This window comes from Echiichthys vipera (assembly GCF_963691815.1).
Source record: "Echiichthys vipera genome assembly, chromosome: 9".
Lineage (NCBI taxonomy): Eukaryota > Metazoa > Chordata > Actinopteri > Perciformes > Trachinidae > Echiichthys > Echiichthys vipera.
In genome coordinates, this window is record NC_139834.1 from 16,999,934 (window position 1) to 17,016,892 (window position 16,959).

Genomic DNA, 16,959 nt, shown 5'->3' on the forward strand with positions numbered 1-16,959 from the left:
ATGTCAACGAGCTTAACAGTACACGTTTTTTTTTTCTTTCTGAAGTTTGTTGACCTACTTTCACACACACACACACACACACACACACACACACACACACACACACACACACACACACACACACACACACACACACACACACACACACACACACACACACACACACACACACACACACACACACACAGTTTCAGCAATTCTAATACGATAGTGTCAAATGTTAAATGTCTAATCTCCAAACTGTGTCATTGTTTTGCTTTCAGTCTATAGGGAAGAGATTGTGGTTTGTGTTTACAGTCATGAGTTTTGTGCACAAATGATCACTGAAGGTGGAGCCGTGATGTTAAAATTATATTCCTAAATGTTATTATTTATCATTTAGAATTCATTGGAATTAATCTTTTCTCCTGCCCCTCTTTATACTTAGATCAATCAATGGAAACAAATATTTAATAGCCTATGTTAATTGAAAGCCACAGCAAACCGGCATTTATTTATTTAATGTTTATTTGTACAGAGACAAGTATGTAGTATAAACCAATACCACACATCATTATTATTATCTTTATTATTGTTAGCATCATTGTGTTTCAAAACAATTATTATTTAATAACAACCTAAAACCTAAAACAACTTTCTGTTACTGCTCTTATTGTTTTATTTGAACAATATCTTTTAAGTCTGCAGTAATTACAAAATAATTCAGCATAATGAACAACTTCTAACTGCATTCTTACTACACAGAAATATGGTCCCAGCTGTGGGAGTTAATGGGATTCTACAGGCAGCGATGTGCTGAATGACTGAGTGCAATATATCCCTTCTCTCCATGCATTTGCAGGGTGCACTTATCCATCTTCATGTCAGCTCGGAGGTTACTCAGGGTTCACGCGCTAGCTTGTTTCTCTCCTCCACACTCAATAAATAAATCTCTGCAGCTTTCTGTTTACCGCCTGAATATAAATTTGTTTGCAGTCGATCGAAGACCTGTGCGGAGGTATTAGAAATTGTATTTCTGTAATGGCTTTCAGCAGAGGGAGGGGGAGGTGGAAAGGGGTTGCAGAGAGGGGAAAAGAAAGAAGGAGAAGAGAAAAAACAGGTGTGAGCAATCTCTGCTTTCCTCTATGCAAAGTTTATTTTTTTTATTTTTTTTAAATGCAGCAGCCTATTACAGCCCTCGGACGTATTCAAATTACATTTAAAACCAAGTAACCTTTTTATCATGTAGGACGAGAGCAGCGATCTGTATTTGTTGCCTAGAAGTGCCATATGTTTGATTAGCATATTTGAAGTGTTGTTTCACATCGCTGCCCAGCACCTTTTATGCAACAGAAGTTATATTATCACATTTAGCACAAAAAAAAAAGCAAGACATCTATAGCTGGGGCTCCTTCCTCTGGACAGCTTGTCTCCCCTAAACCACAAATTCTGCACTGAGAATTAAGAGAGAGAATAATCTCACACTTTACGTGAAATGGATCCAATTCTGAAATGGATTTCCCTCAAACCAAACTCTGTATCCCATACACACAGACCAGAAATGTGAACATTTTGCCCCCCAAACCTGAGAACATCCTCTTGAAACTGCAGGCATTTTTTCATCACGATCACTATTGTCTCTGTTGTTTTGACTTGAGGTGAGGCAAACATGGCAGCACTTGGGTGGCTGTGTCAGGAGGCAGGAGGAGGGGAGAGAATATTGACTGATGCTAATTTGTTTTGCGTCCATGCTCTGATGTGTGTCAATAGGCAGTCGAGGCCCTGGGATCAGTGCGGCCGTGCTCGGATTACCTCCGTGGTTTGAATTGAACCCCTCACGCTGACGCTGCTGACATGATGCTCCTGGCCGCCGTTGACACCAGACCCTCGTCTAGCCCTCCAACGTTGTCAAGCCTCATTATATGTCAGCTCTTGACCCTTACAAGACTGGGAATTAACCAGCGCTGACAGACGAGTGTCACCACCAGCCGGAGAGGTCACCGCCGTTAATGCAGTTCTAAGAGGGGAAGATGACAGCCATCTTTGCCATGTTTATGGAGCTCAGACTCATCAATGTAGCATCATGATAGAGCTGTAATATGGCAAAGAGAAATAAAGAGAGAGAAAGGGTCAGAGGCACAAGCAGACAGATATTCAAGTGTGGCACATTGACCGCTTGAAAGATGGCTATCTGTATGATTGATAGCATGTCTGGGTTGTTTTTTTTCCAAATATTGACATTTTTGAGGAATGGTGATGTCAGAAGTGAGGTTTAGCTTAGTGTGTACCTGGCCCACACACAACCCAGGGTATACCACTTGGAAACAAAGAAATCCAGACACTCACGGTTAGAAATTCTAATAATTGCCCTTGCTTCATCATTGAATGTATGAAATCTGTCACAGTGCATGAACTGTAATCATAAATCCAATGCAACTACAGTGCAAATGGCCAGGGACATTACAGATAACTGCATTCTGCACCGGCTCAACAGTGTGACAATGAAGCAATACCTCGCTAATACCAGGACTTTTTAACAATAGCCTGTAGTATGTATTGCAGCGCTTCACAGCTTCAGTGAGCCAAGAGGCTTCGAGTCGGCAGAATCCCAAACATCATGACAACAAGCCATCAGTCATCTTCCCCCCAAGCTGCTGCGCACACTTGTGTGTTTCCGGAGTTCTTACTGTGGGAAATGAGCAGGGTTAAACATGAAACAGGAGGAAATGTTCATCATTGCGGCTCACTCTGTGATGTTCCCCCTCATACAGTACTGTTTTCACTGCAGGGAAAGAGAAGGAGGGTTTTTTATTTATTTTTTTTGCTTAAACATCCCCTGCTTGTTCACAATGTAGATCAGTACTCAAGTGTGCATACTAATCATGTTAAATAGCAAAATGCTGATAGAAAAATGACACTGCATTAATGAAGCACTTCTTCTGTTGAGGCTCAGGAAGGCTCATAAAAGGAAAAATGTCAAGCGGGGAAAAGTCCAAACCTTAAGTTAAATTAAAGGTACGGTGCTGGATATTTACAAAATATTAATTTCATGTATTTTATTCCCCATTAAGTCGCATTGAGGTTGTTAATATCTTCTTATTTCATGCTGTCTCAGCTTCTCACTGAAGCTTCATGATGTTTTCATTGAGTGAAATATTCAAACCCAAGACTCCATGAATATTATGACTGCACTTTCCCTCAAATGGAAATATTCGGTACGTTTTGACCATAATTGTATGCACATTCGCCTGACATTCACCTGACATATGTTGTGTCTATTAAAACTCTGGTCCCTCCAGTAGAATTTAAAATAAAGTTTCTCTGGGTTAGAACAACGTTATGCTCAAATGACTGGACCATTGTGTTTTTAACAGTTGAAGATCAACAAGGATTATCCATGCAGTCAATGAAAAAATCAAATGTTCCATTTACTTCCTCATTGTGTGTAAAAATAACAATATTTGCAAAACTAACTTTTTTATTTCTCTTTAAAATAAATAAAACCAATATTTAGGAAAGTATTTAAGTGCACACATAAATGGGACTTGCACATGTGCCAAAGTGATGGGAATGTTAGATTTTATATTAGCTATGCCTGAACAAATATAAATTCCTCTGGCTTATCAAAAAGTCATTAGCAGGCATAGAAATGAACAGCTTGTTATGCTACATTGTGATGTTGCTAAGGTTTAGAGTCAATTAGACCCCAGATCTTGTGCTGCAGAAAAAGAGTTGTGTTAATACCAATCATAGACATCTAGCCCTAATTTACAGCTTTAGGTCTCCAAGAATCCAAGCAGACCTTTTAAATTGTGAAAGTCATGAGGTCACGTGGTGTTAAAGGTCACGTATCATGCTCATTTTCAGGTTCATACTTGTATTTAGGGTTTCTATTAGAACATGTTTACATGCTTTAATATTCAAAAACTCATTGTTTTTCTCATACTGTATGTCTGAATAGACCTGTATATGTCTGAATATACCTTCACCCTCTGTTTGAAAGGCTCTGTCTCTTTCCCAACAGCTTCTTAAAAAAATGAAAACATCGAAAAGAGTGCATTGATTATATTCTGTTTGATAAAGCTGTTGGGTGTTAAATATTTCTTAGGCGATCGATAATGGTCAACATGTGACATTTAACAGGGTGACTGTTGTGATTACAAGTTCATTCATTTAAACGGAGCTCTTCAGAGGGAAAAGTGAGCTTCAGCAGGTGACTCGCTCACTGTGCACAGTGCCGCTCACCACTGTTGAGACAGTTTCATCACCAACTTACCTTTTTATTGTCACCGATCATCCTTAACTGGGAAGCATTTAAAATGTCATTGATCTTGATAATGCCGTGCCGTAATATGACAGTAACAGTTGTATGAGATTCAGGAAGTCAAATTTCCAAGATTGATGAGTCGTAGCAGTTGAGTTATAATCCATCTACCTGAGTAATGCTCAGGCTCTGTTCCACACGAAGGAGCAGACAAATAAATAAAACCCATAAAGGTGACACAGGAAATTGATACTTAACAATCATCTTGAGCAACAAGCACCTGGAGAGACTGGTGGGCAGCAGTTACTACTGTGGAGGGAAAAGGCTGAGAAGGTTAATAGGTCATAAAAAGAACAAAACCTCCTAAAGGCCGGGCATAAAAGTTCAGGGTTTTGCTCAACAATAAAAGTAAGTAGTTCATTGTGGGAAGCGTTTATTTCTATTAATTTCATCATGTAAATCATTCAATTATCAAACAAAATGATTTAAAAGAAAAATTTAAAATGAGTTTCAAATTGGTCTTAATCTTGGATGTTGTGTTCATCTCCAAGTATTTTGGGAGAGTAGATGTTGCAGTCGGGCCCATAAAGTTGTGTCATCACCATGTGAAAAAAAACAGAAATTCAAACAGCAACAACTGTGGAAATAGGTCATGACACATTTTAGTGTTTTTATCCTACAGTAGGTCATGTTTTAATTTCAATTTCTAACTCAGACCACATTGCACAACTCTTATCCGGTGCACTGTCCTTTATTCAGCAAACTTTTCTCAGGTGTGTGTGAGTTTTTTTCTGGTTTCTTTATATTTAGTCCATTGATCAGCATAGTTAGGTGTTAATAAGTGCATAGAAACTACTAATAATAATCATAATGTGTTTCTTATAAGTTTTTATAAATGTATTATAATCTAACAATAGATGTGCTTATGGTGTTGTTTTTTGACACCTGTATAGTCTTATTAACACATAATATTGTCAATAAGCATCTTATAAGGCCCTTCCTATTACAAGGACCTTATTATAAAGTGATAGCATACTTTGTACAAAATACCACATTTCCTTCTAGAGGATACAGAAATGTACAAAAGGGTATAAATGACCATAAAAACAAAACATACAATATTATACCTAACCTTTCAAAATATTCTTCAGGAAACGCATAATTTCATGACAAAAAGGTTTAATTTTTTCCAATGCATTTTCTGCTTCATATATATTATTAGTGAATAAACCAAGGTGCACTGTCGAAGAGTTATATTTTTGTATGTACTGTTTTGTCTTGTGATTGGCTTCCTCAACTTAAGCTTGTACTCTGAATGTGTTGAGTTATTACACATACATCGATCCATGAAAGGCTGTTTTATAGTTTCAGGTTTGATGTGATGATGAAAACTTTTGTTTTCCTTTGATTAAAAAAAACTTCTATTGTATATCTTTATCTCGGTTCGCAATACTTTTTGCATTTTACCGTTCCTCAAGTCAGAGCTTTACTGGGAAAGAAATATTTGAGGTTTTCTGCACCTGCTGTATGCAATAATCTACAGATTTAGCTCAAGCTTCAAACCATAGTAACACTGAATGAGTTTAAAACTATGGCGAGTTCATTTCAGTCAGGGCTGTCTGTGTGCAAATGTTCTATGTGATCATTTTTATGTTATCTATGTGCTTTTCTTGACCAGGTCTCCCTTGTAAACAGAGTAACAAACCTGGTTAAATAAATTAATAAAAGTGAGGAGGATATCACTCTTAGTGTGCTCTACATCCTCTTAATAAATGAATTAACTGTGGATAAATAAGTGGAAAACCAAGTCCATAGTATTGATAGAGTTGTTGTGCTTTTGGAGTGGAGTTTATCCCAGTTTATAAAATGGGAAGTGTGAAGTGTGTCAATCATTGGCATTTATGGTGGAGATAAGTACATGTATGGATAATGATCTAAGACTTTAAGACAAAAACAGTTGATGATGACCAAAGCCATTTATTATAATAATTTATTGCCTCTGATCCCCATATAATAAATGGAATTACCACATCATGACATAAGACTCCAATAAATTGATGTGATGGTAATATGATGATCTTCAGGCTTTACGTTGGTTGACTGCAGGGGTAAATGCTTTGGAAGAAACTTAAAGCAACACATCTTTGTTAACGACACAGCAGTTTTGTTTTCATGGCAGCTTAAGAGAAGTCTTGAATCATAGAGCATTTTTCAAGTCTAACTCCAAAAATCAGTTTCACAACAGCTGCAGATTGGACAGTGGAACATCAGTCACTGTAAAGGACATAATGCAAAAAAATTAATGATGGACCGTAACCAAAGCTGGTTTCATGGCACCACGGCTGCCATCATTTATCACATCAGAGATCGACTTTATTCATTTCTCCAGTCTGATCAAAGTCCATTCGGAAAAAAATAAAATTCTTTGGCTTTGCGGATCTGTCCCCTCCCTGAAATAGATGTCATCGTACTGGGGTCAAGTGAGTAAAAAAGGAAGTAATGACTTTAGTTACTAAGTAGGAGCGAACCAATGTGAGAACAACTGGCTAACTTAATGTTGAAATGGAAGCAGACTGCTCCCCCTTGCAATGGGGCCCTTAAGGGGGGTGTTTTCCTTGACCCCTTGGGGATCCTCCTTGACCCCAGCCACAGAATTACTGCACTCCAGTGCATGGATCCTCCTGCCTTTTAGCGTCTGGAAGGAGAATGTGGAGAGGAAACCAGAGGTAAAGTTCCTATAGAGCCTCAGAACCGTTAACACCATAAATCACCCAGCAAATGCAAGAATCTCAGGAATCCAACACTGTCTGCTTCTTCTTCTCCACAACCCCCCTCTTTCTCTCTTTCAGGCAAACATATTTAAAGGGGAAAACCTTTGCTTCATCTCTTTCTCTCACTTGCCTTTATTACTTTTCTCTTAAATTACCTAGCTGTCACCGCCTTTTTGATACAGATGTGGTGTAGACCTCATTTTATTTTATTCAAGATTTCCACAGAGTTATGGCTGCTATATGGCTCCCCTGACACCTACTGAGACCTGCTGAAAATGGTGTCAAATATTTACCAAATGACAGCTGATACTCTGACTGATTAGCTAATGAATTAAGAGCAGGAAGTCATTCTATCCAGGACCACCAGGGGACCAGCTTCCTCATTTCATAGCTGTCAGTAGTCCTCTGTGACAGCTCATTTACAGTACGGCCGCTGATTTAAAACTGTCAGCATGTCCAAAATATGTGTGTATCTTTGTTAGGAGTACTGACGCTCAGGCTCACATTATCAGGTATAAGAGGAGGTTCACTCCTCCATCTTGAAAGTTGCTGTCTACTCTTGACGTGTAAAACTGTTGAGACCCAAGAGAACCTGTGACCCACTTCTGTCAAATGAGCGCATAAGTCCCCTTGTGTGCAATTTAGCTCATTCAGTCAAAATCATGAAATCCAAAATAGCAAAATGTTTTCATGACATCATTAACATTTGCAAGTCCACTCGGCACAATGGCCGTGTGGATGCTGTTACGAAACAAAGTCTCCTCATTGTTCTTTAAGATAATATGTTGTCATTAGTGACTGAACCTCATTGGTCTGTTGTGGCCTTTAGGCTGCTGAAAGAGGCTTCTAAGCTACACAACTAACATGCCCCCCTGAGCGAGAGGCCAGCCCCAACTTGCAGCACTACAATTTGGCTATTGAAAAGACAAGGGTTGGGAAGGAGGAGGCAAGAGATCTTGTCAGGGTGCCCAGTGGGTTCAGAGCTTGTGGTTGGAGTGCTGGAAAGACTGCCTTGTCTCAGTGATTAATGGTGGGGAACTCGGAGGCAGGAGCGAGGAAGAGGCTTATGTGGCAAGATTGTGCAACTTGAATGCACAATACTGTAGAGTTTTCAATGAATCTAAAGCATGCATTAATTTGATTACAGAATCTTTCAGATTTTTTTTTTTTATCCCCATTTGGGATCCGATCCAGGAATCCTTAATCATGAAATACCGCTGGAAAAAAACAAGGAAGGATGAATAGGGTAAACATTGCACAAGAGCTACAGTTTTCCCAAATGCATTTATTAGGCATGTACAGTAAGTGACATCTCAATTAATCAAGAAACTGTATCAAAGACTTCCCGTATCCTTTAATGGCTTTAACAAAAATATAACATCATTCGATATGAACATTATTCTGCCCATTTCCCAAAAAACATTTTACACAAATGACCTGCTGTTTACAGTAGATAATAAAAAATGTGACGTGACAACACTTAGCTGTTATCTGTCAACAGAGGGAAATAGAAAAATCACTCATAGTATGGTTCTCACATGCATTAACAGGCAATAACAATAGAAATGCAACAGCCACAAAATTACAGCAAAAACATGTATTTATTAACCGCTAGAATGTCTTGTGCATGCCGTGTACCTACAATGCGAGCAGCAAGTTTGACCTGCAGTATTCAGTCACTGTGCCTGAGAAACACAAATGATATCACTGTAGCTCTCCTTTAATTATGATATGTTCATATAGTTTAATTAAAATGTTTCATGAATGGTGTGTTAAGGGGATTTCAACCCAGGGATGCTAATAAGACATCCTCCAGTCTTTCACAAGTGAGTGAAAGTGAATGTATCATTGAGATTTTGATGAGCACAGGAGGGATGGCCATTATGGGGCCCTAGGGCCAGTTTGAAATGCCAGCATGGTGATGACTATCTGCGCCCATACAGGGGGGCAAAGGGCCGTTTACAACAGATGGAAGTATGCAGCTCAGATGGGGCAGGTCTGCGGGGTGAATACACTGACCACTGCAGGTGTCATTGTGAGAGCCAAGGAGAGAGGAGGACATGGGAGCGTAATCCATGAAGTGCAGCTCTGAGGAGGAAGTTCTTACGACACATGCACCTTGAAAACTCAGGCGATCTGCACAAGAGCCTGAGCGGTGGGGAGGGTGGCAGGGAGACCCCAGGGACGAGCCCCCCGCCTCTCCGTGCTTGTGCTCCTTCTTGTACCTCATCCTGCGGTTCTGAAACCAGATCTTGACCTGGTGATCGGTGAGCTGCAGCCCGGCCGCCATCTCAAGCCTCCGAGGACGATGCAGGTAAGGGCTGAAGTGGAACTCCTTCTCCAGCTCCAGCAGCTGGCTGTCAGTGAAGGCCGTCCTTTCCCTCCTGACGACTCTGCCCGCCACCACGCTGCCGCTGACTGATGCGAGAGGAAGCACATAAAGAGCATTAAGAGCCACATTTCTAACAAGTCTATCCGGAAATGTAAACCCTCCACAGAAGGACTTCAAGTGCCAGTAAGGCCCTTGTTATTCCTCAGCCAATCAACTGGGACAGAGTAGGGCCCTCAGCTCTTCCTATATATTCAGTCATGCTTGAAACACTATACAAGACCGGCTGTCTACTGTGTCATGTGTTCAGGGAAAGTTACCTCCCGAAGAAACAGTCTGGGGGAAACATCTGACGCCACTACGACTGCCTGACAGGCCACATTAATCACAGCTACACACGGAAGCAGGCCTGTCAAATCCCCATCTCAGTCACTTAAAAGGTACCTTGGGACCACCACTGAAAATAACCACCATTAGAGATTCCATTTGACATGTATATGAGCGATACTAGGGCCCTGTTGATAACAACATAACACACAGGGGTTAATGGATGCCTAATAAAACCTGTAGTGACCTAAGAAAGAAAAGTGGTCTCCTTAACACCACACTGGGAGACTGGAGCTTCCTTTCTGTATGTTAGCTTGTTTGTAGCATCAAGACAGTGATCTTTTTTTAAGCAATTTCTGTGAAGAATAATAAGCAAATCGGAGAATCATATAAGCAATGAAATGTTTATTTGTTGTTTGAAAGTGCACTTTTTGTTTCATATTGTTGTGATGTTCCATTTCTTTAACTCTTTTTTTGTAAAACATACTTTGATTTTACATTTAAAATAAAGAAGAGAAGATTCTCTGTTGCAAATGTGTTGATTTGTGCAGCCTGTTCACTGCAGGTGTTTAACATTACTTCGCCTACAGGTAGAGCCGGGCGATAGGTCTTTTCATATCTTCATAACAAAATATATCACGATATAGCATGAATAGTTAGTCTATATGACATAACCACATGGTAAAGCCTATTTTTTAAATTCTCCTGTGTGATTTAAATACTGGAAAAATGATACATGGTATTTTCTCATTTTATAAAGAACATTTACAAAATTAACATAACGTGCAAAGATCAGAACACAAAGCATTGTCCAAATTACATGAATATCGCTATAACGCAGTACGATCGCTGGTTTTTCTACGTTGTGTTTAAAGTGACATAGAAAACAGATACGATCTTTCATATATGGATCTTCCTTCTTCAATATCGTGCAGCCCTTGTGGCCCCCTTGAATGGACTGTATCTCAGTATATCACAATATCTGCTCACTTGTGTAAAATCATGGGTTATTTAATCCAGCTGATCGCATTGAACCATGTGTTAATGTAAAGTTTAATTATAAAACTAAAACTGCAATTTCAGATGATATTCCCTCAGGTGTTTCAGAAAAACATTTTCTGATAAGTTTGACTCAATGTGCTTGTTATTGTCAATCTAGACAAGGTAACTGTGCAGTACAAATTCTCAATACGATTTTTTCATGATATCGATTCCATTGAAAGATGATATATCATCAGATTAAATTATCGCCAGTGCAGCTCTACCTTCAGGACCCGGAAGAACGAACAACTATGAGCAAGACACTGACATTTGTTGAACTGTGCAACAACATTGACACTCAATCATTGACCAAAGCAAAGAGGAGAAAGAGCATATAGCACTTGTGTGCATAGTAAATGATGCAGGTGACACATTCTACTACTGATTGGTTAGACCTGTATCTGCTCTGTTTGTGAATATGATATCAAATGAAAGACTAAAGGGGGGCTGACTGTGTCTTTAATTGCAGCACGTGTATTCATGCAACAAACAGTCTTACAGCGAAGGTCAGATATGAGTTAAACATTCAATGCACAAATCAGGGCAATGCTCATTAGATTTGGCTTCTTGGATTCACCCCACCAGAGCACGTAATGGAAACTGTCTACACTCACTTATAGCTTTAAAAGTAACAGATAATATACAAAAAAAAACAGAGTTACCAGAATGTTCAGAGTCAGTTGTCCGTGGATTCATCCAGGGAAAAATTACTCCTGAGCGGCAGATGGTGAGTAGACTGCAGCTCCTGCTCTTGATGTCCAGCTCGCCCTTGGCATGGTAGTGAACCAGAGGCTCCAGTGGGCTCTGAAACTGTTCACCTGGGTTCAACCTGGAACTGACATATGCAGAGGAGGTCATGTTTTGCTGATGAAGTTCAGCTTCTTGGCCTCCTCCTCCTCCTCCTCCTTCATTGTATGCCGCGTTTAGTTTTGGCACTTGTCCAGAACTCATAGCAAAACTGTTGCCCTGCAGCTGCAGTGGGAGGGCAGACTGTTGGGGGTCCATGGACCTGGCTCATCAGACTGTCTCAAATAAAAACGAGGAATCCCTCAACAGTAGTAAACAAAGGGACTTTCTGTCTGTCTAATATGCGATCACAATTAACTCGAATTTATAAAGGCATGCAGGGAAGAGCACTTGGAGTAACCATGTGGAACATTTGAATAATATTTACCAGAAGGGTGCCGTAGTCACGTGAGGTCGTCCTCCAATGGCAGAGCTCTGGAGTTACAAAATAATCCGCTGGCAATTTGGGGCGCCCGAAGAAGCTTCTGCGATATTTCTTTAGACAACATTTTTTTTTATGAGCTGCTTGCGTTTCTTTACCTATAGGGATAAAAAAAAAAAAAACAGAATAACGGCATATGAACAGTAGCCAACATCTGTTTAATCAGTGTGAGAGAGAAAGAGGGAGATGTGTTTATACGGAGAGAGAAAATGGCAAAGAGGAGAGAGACGGACAGAGATTACAGGAGCGTCTCATTAGAAAGAGTGTTGATGTAATATTGTAAATCTTTTGACAGGACGCCTTTATTAGAAGGAGCTGCACACCCTGAACTTTTTTTTTTGTTGGTATCAGATACAACGGGAGGACTTCCTGCTACAGTAGGCTACGTCTATGGGCTGGAATAATATACTGGATAATATTAACAACCATAGCTCATTATTACGCTCAAGTTTTGTTTCTTTGTTATGTAAAATACCCCAAAATAAATTGTGTTCCGGGTGTAGTTTTCTCCAATTAAACACCATTATAAATAATATTTATTCAAGTATTTCCATGCTTTTATCTGCTTTATCTATGGACTTTTCTGTAATAAGGCTGCGTTTTTACCTGTAAAAGAAATCGTTCAGATTATTTTTGGGATAATTTAGTTTGCAACTCATTTAACAGTCCATTATAAATCGGCGGGCTTCTCCTTTAAATAACAGCATATGCTTATAACTGTCGGAGTGGAAGTGGTAGCTTTTGGCTTAATAGGATTCACGGGGAGTGGTCAAACAAAGGCTTGACAGTCATTGCCACACAAAGACAAAGGAGGCAATCATTAGAGAATTTTTTTCCAGGCATTTGCATTAATCAGGCATCATTGTACAGTATCAAGTGTCCCAGTCTGTGGCTCTGGGAGGCAACAGTCAAATACTAGAGGGTTTGGGTGGTAAACACCCCGCTTGCTGCACGGCTGCAGGGACAAAAGAGTGGGGGGAGACGTTCAGTATAGAGCTCCTATGTGTGCATTTTCGCAGTTAGTGCATATAAAACCCTAGGAACGTGGGAATATAGTTATGAAGATGCAGAGCACTTAAGTAAAATATGAATTTTGCAACTTCATTTAAAACCTCTATAATAAATATTTTGTTGGGGGTGGGGGTATTTGGGATAATTGCTACATCAAGTGTGGCCTAACCGAGTTACTTTGGGGAGAAAAATCTCATAAAACACGATTGCTTAATTTCAGCACAGCACAATGTATGCAAAGTGGATATATAACTAGAATAATGAAGCCAGCACAATGTTTTTTTTAAAGAGTGCACCCAAAAAGTATCTTCCAAAACGAGAAAGCTGTGCATATTTTGTGTGTATCAATCTTAGCTGGAGCAGGCTTTAGATACAAGTTCCTTCTGGTGTTTCACTACAACAAAGCTGTCGAGAAAACCCTCTTTAGATGTCTCTCAGCGGTGATGGATTATGCACTCAGGGTTGCATCGCTTGGAAGAAGAGGAGCCTTCCCCCTTTTCCGTTTCACCCCTGCTGCCACCATCACTGATGTTTTACCTGAATATCCAACGTGGAGTCATGTCCTTGGATTTTTTTTTTGTTTTGTTTTAGCAAATGAAATATTTTAATTTGGAATTTCCAAGGGCACAGTTCCTCTTACACTGTGGCTTAGCCATTTGTATTTAAACGGCTGTTACAGGGTATTATTATTGTCATATTTCAATTGTACTGTATAAATACTACACGTTTAACTTGGAGAACAGACCTATAATTTGGAACTGAAAACAGCTTTAATCTTTTCAACCTATCTATTAAAATGACATTTAAAAATCTAAATATCTCCAGTTAATCTCTGTATTGGCTGAATGTAGGCCATCAGACCAAAAACACATAGAAATGTCAATGCAATGAAAACTGATTGCATCTCGTTTTATACCAAAATCAACCAATAACAATAACTACAACATTAATAATTATTATTGTTATTGTCATTATTATTAACAGGCGAATTAGGCAGCGAACATCAACGCTGACTGAAATGGGGGAAAGTCATTAAATTCGTTTTGTTTTCCTTACCTCACACCCTTGAACACACTCTCTGAATTGGAGATAGGATCTATGATATACTAGCTCAGCAAGACCATAATTTAGCTCCTCCGCGCCTCCACCACAATTCTCCGTGAACTCTGTTTGAACCGCCTCAGTGGCAATAAATCATTTTTCTCCCTCACACAAAAGCGCGCCGGTCGCTCTGGGTGTCAACCCTTTTACAATTCCTCCTTACCTTCTGCGCTCTCTTGCCTGCTGACACAAACAACCGAGGAAATCGTCGATGAACTTTTATTTTTCATACCAATAATTTACCGGGGAAAACAGTATTGGAACGGGGAGTAGCCGAGCTGCAGCCGCAAACATGCGGGGGTGGATCTGCAGAATGCAACAACATTGTTGTATTTTTATTTTATTTTCCCTGTAAATTATAAATTCCTTACACTAAAAAAAGAAAACCATAATTGTTTTTCAGAGCTTAACGAATGCACGGATCTGTTAATGTATTTCCAGGGGACAGAGCTGGGCAGATAAGAGGAGACAGAGAGAGAGAGAGAGCTGGGGAGAAGACGTTAATGGGCAGAGGATGCTGTCGGTTAAAACGGTGCATACAAATGGCGCTGTCTTGGCAGAGCAAGGAGAAGATTTATGGGCCCGGTGCCCTATATTGCTGTAAACAATGCAGAGTGAAATGAAAGGACTAGTTTGCAGACTGCACTTCATAAGTGAGGAAAAGACACACATTGTCAATTTCCCAAACAAGTCCTGACTTTTGCACAAGCACGTGCATTAACATAGAGTATTAATTTGGGCCTGTTTAATGCACAGCTCACTGTAAATCCTGGCCTGTCTGGAGAGTGCACACAAACATAAATCATGCAGCTCTGAGCCCATAAATATCTAAGTGTCAAATGTTGTTTGTTTGTTTTCTGTACTCTGGAAATCAGTTTTTTCCAATCTATAGTCAAAATAATGCTGCAGAATAAAAACAAACATGTTTATTATTTTTTTCCTGTGAAATCTGGTGTACAATAAGGATTGACAGCATATATGTATATTGACTATTAAGGCCACAAAGTTTGTTTCTCAACTGATAATTGAAACGTGTATTGCTGCTTTAGTAAAGCAGCTTTACTACAAATGTGTACTGTTATAAACAAACCTTTAACATCATACATCAAACATATTTTAGATGTATTTTATCTTAGATTAAAACCCGTTTTCAATCAAATCAATTAATCTAGGGGTGATAAAATAAAATTTTGGAAGTGGGGTGAGCCTTTTTTATTCCGTCTTATTGCCTAAAGGGCTCATTGCATTGGTTGAATATGGTCTCAAAATATATAAAATCTCCTTCAAAAACTATTAAAGGCACACTGGGGTTTGTGCGAAATTAAAATGTGGATTGGGGTGACCCTTTTGTAATTACATTTAGATGATGCTCTTCGCCTTCAACTGTCTTTTGCATTATAGGTAACAATGTGTAACTACATGTAAAAATGTGACTTCAAATGATGCAGCAGCTGTCCTCAGAGTGCTCAAAGTATGAGACGACTGCAGTGGAAACGCAACTGGTGGCCGTACAAATGCACCGGAGAATCATTTTCCGAGAGCAAATCAAATAAAAAGCGCATTTTCACTTAACCTATACATAATTGTGGATCTATAGTCTTAGGATCCCATATTCAGATCACTTTGGCTAATGAAAAGTGAATAACATAATCATAACTCAATCTAGTGACTATCTGGGCCCCCAGTGACACCTTGAACTGAGGGGGAAAATGACTGTAATTTCTAAGGTCCTCAACGATGCAGCAAATAGGCTAATGAAAAATTTCCCAGCGAGGCGTTATGATGACATAAAGTATTACTGGCAAGTTTACCCAGGCCATCATCTCCTGTGTGATGTGATGCTGGAGTCTAGTGGGATACCAGAGTGTTGATCCAAACTGCTTTGTCGTCCCCTTGTTTAAAATGTTTGCCAGCACTGACAGTAAATCATTTTTAACATGTCTGATGGAGTTTTAAAATCTAGTTTTATGTAAATTAATTTAACACACACAGAGGCACACACACACACACACACACACACACACACACACACACACACACACACACACACACACACACAAAAAGAACAGACATGGTGCATCTGCTCCCTAGAGTGAACGGATGGGAGAGAGATTTACGGATTTATGACACACCCACTGCTGGTCAATGCGAGAGAGGCTCTCTGTCCCTGGAAAATAGCAGCGTGACCCCTGTTTCAACTCTCTCTGCCTTTATGCAACTGCCATGGCTGCCGTTTAAAACACACTACACTATGACAATACACATGGCCCCGACCTTTCATCACAAACCAAAGCGGTTGAAGAAGACACTCACCTGAGACGAGTGGAGAAAAAAAGAGTTTCTACGTAGACAATAAAAGCAGGTAATAAACCACGCTGCCGACACAGCAGCTGATCATTTTGGTTTCGTAGTTGCCTCTTGCCGCTGTTTGGGTAAAGTTTTTATATCTTCCAGGAGAGAGACAGAGAGAGAGAGACTCCTCGCCCGAGGCGCTCATAAATCACAGCGAGCCTGCAGCGGTGCAATGTGAGCTGAGAATCATGTGTGATTCAACAGTCTCGAGTCAGAAAAGAAACCAGTTAGGGCTGAGTAAGTGTTGAGGAATTTAAACACTGGACTTCAAACATGAAATACAAGATATCCCTACGAGGAGCGAGGTTCCGAATAACTACAGCCTCTGTAATGATTCAACTGGGAGCAAACGGCTGCTTCAAACATGAATTAAAAAGGAATTTATGGCTTTTATTCATTCAAAATAGATCAAATGTGTAGTTTTTTTTTATTTGTGTTGATCTTCTGACAGGTAAGAGAACATAACTTTAAAGTTATGTTCTCTTATCACTGAATCACTTATCACTGAATATTAAAACAACAAAATATCTGTGTAAATATTAAGCAAAGCATGTGC

The 16,959-nt window shown here is 39.6% G+C and overlaps 2 protein-coding genes across 2 annotated transcripts in view; both read right to left on the reverse strand.

The window, feature by feature from the left end:
* Positions 1-8,294: 8,294 nt before the first annotated feature.
* LOC310952041 (uncharacterized protein) lies at positions 8,295-11,716 on the reverse strand (the record flags this gene model as incomplete). The annotated part of the gene is made up of 2 exons (XM_083920528.1): positions 8,295-9,432; positions 11,374-11,716. The coding sequence occupies 2 exons, from the start codon at positions 11,714-11,716 to the stop codon at positions 8,906-8,908; spliced, it is 870 nt and encodes a 289-aa protein (XP_083776654.1). The 3' UTR covers positions 8,295-8,905.
* Positions 11,717-11,910: 194 nt separating this feature from the next.
* The window catches only part of LOC310952356 (homeobox protein Hox-C10a-like), a 54,547-nt gene continuing 49,498 nt past the window's right edge, over positions 11,911-16,959 (reverse strand). Inside the window, exon 5 of the mRNA XM_083920950.1 lies at positions 11,911-12,037. The gene's annotated coding sequence lies outside the window, so the exon portion shown is untranslated. The remainder of the gene's footprint in view (positions 12,038-16,959) is intronic.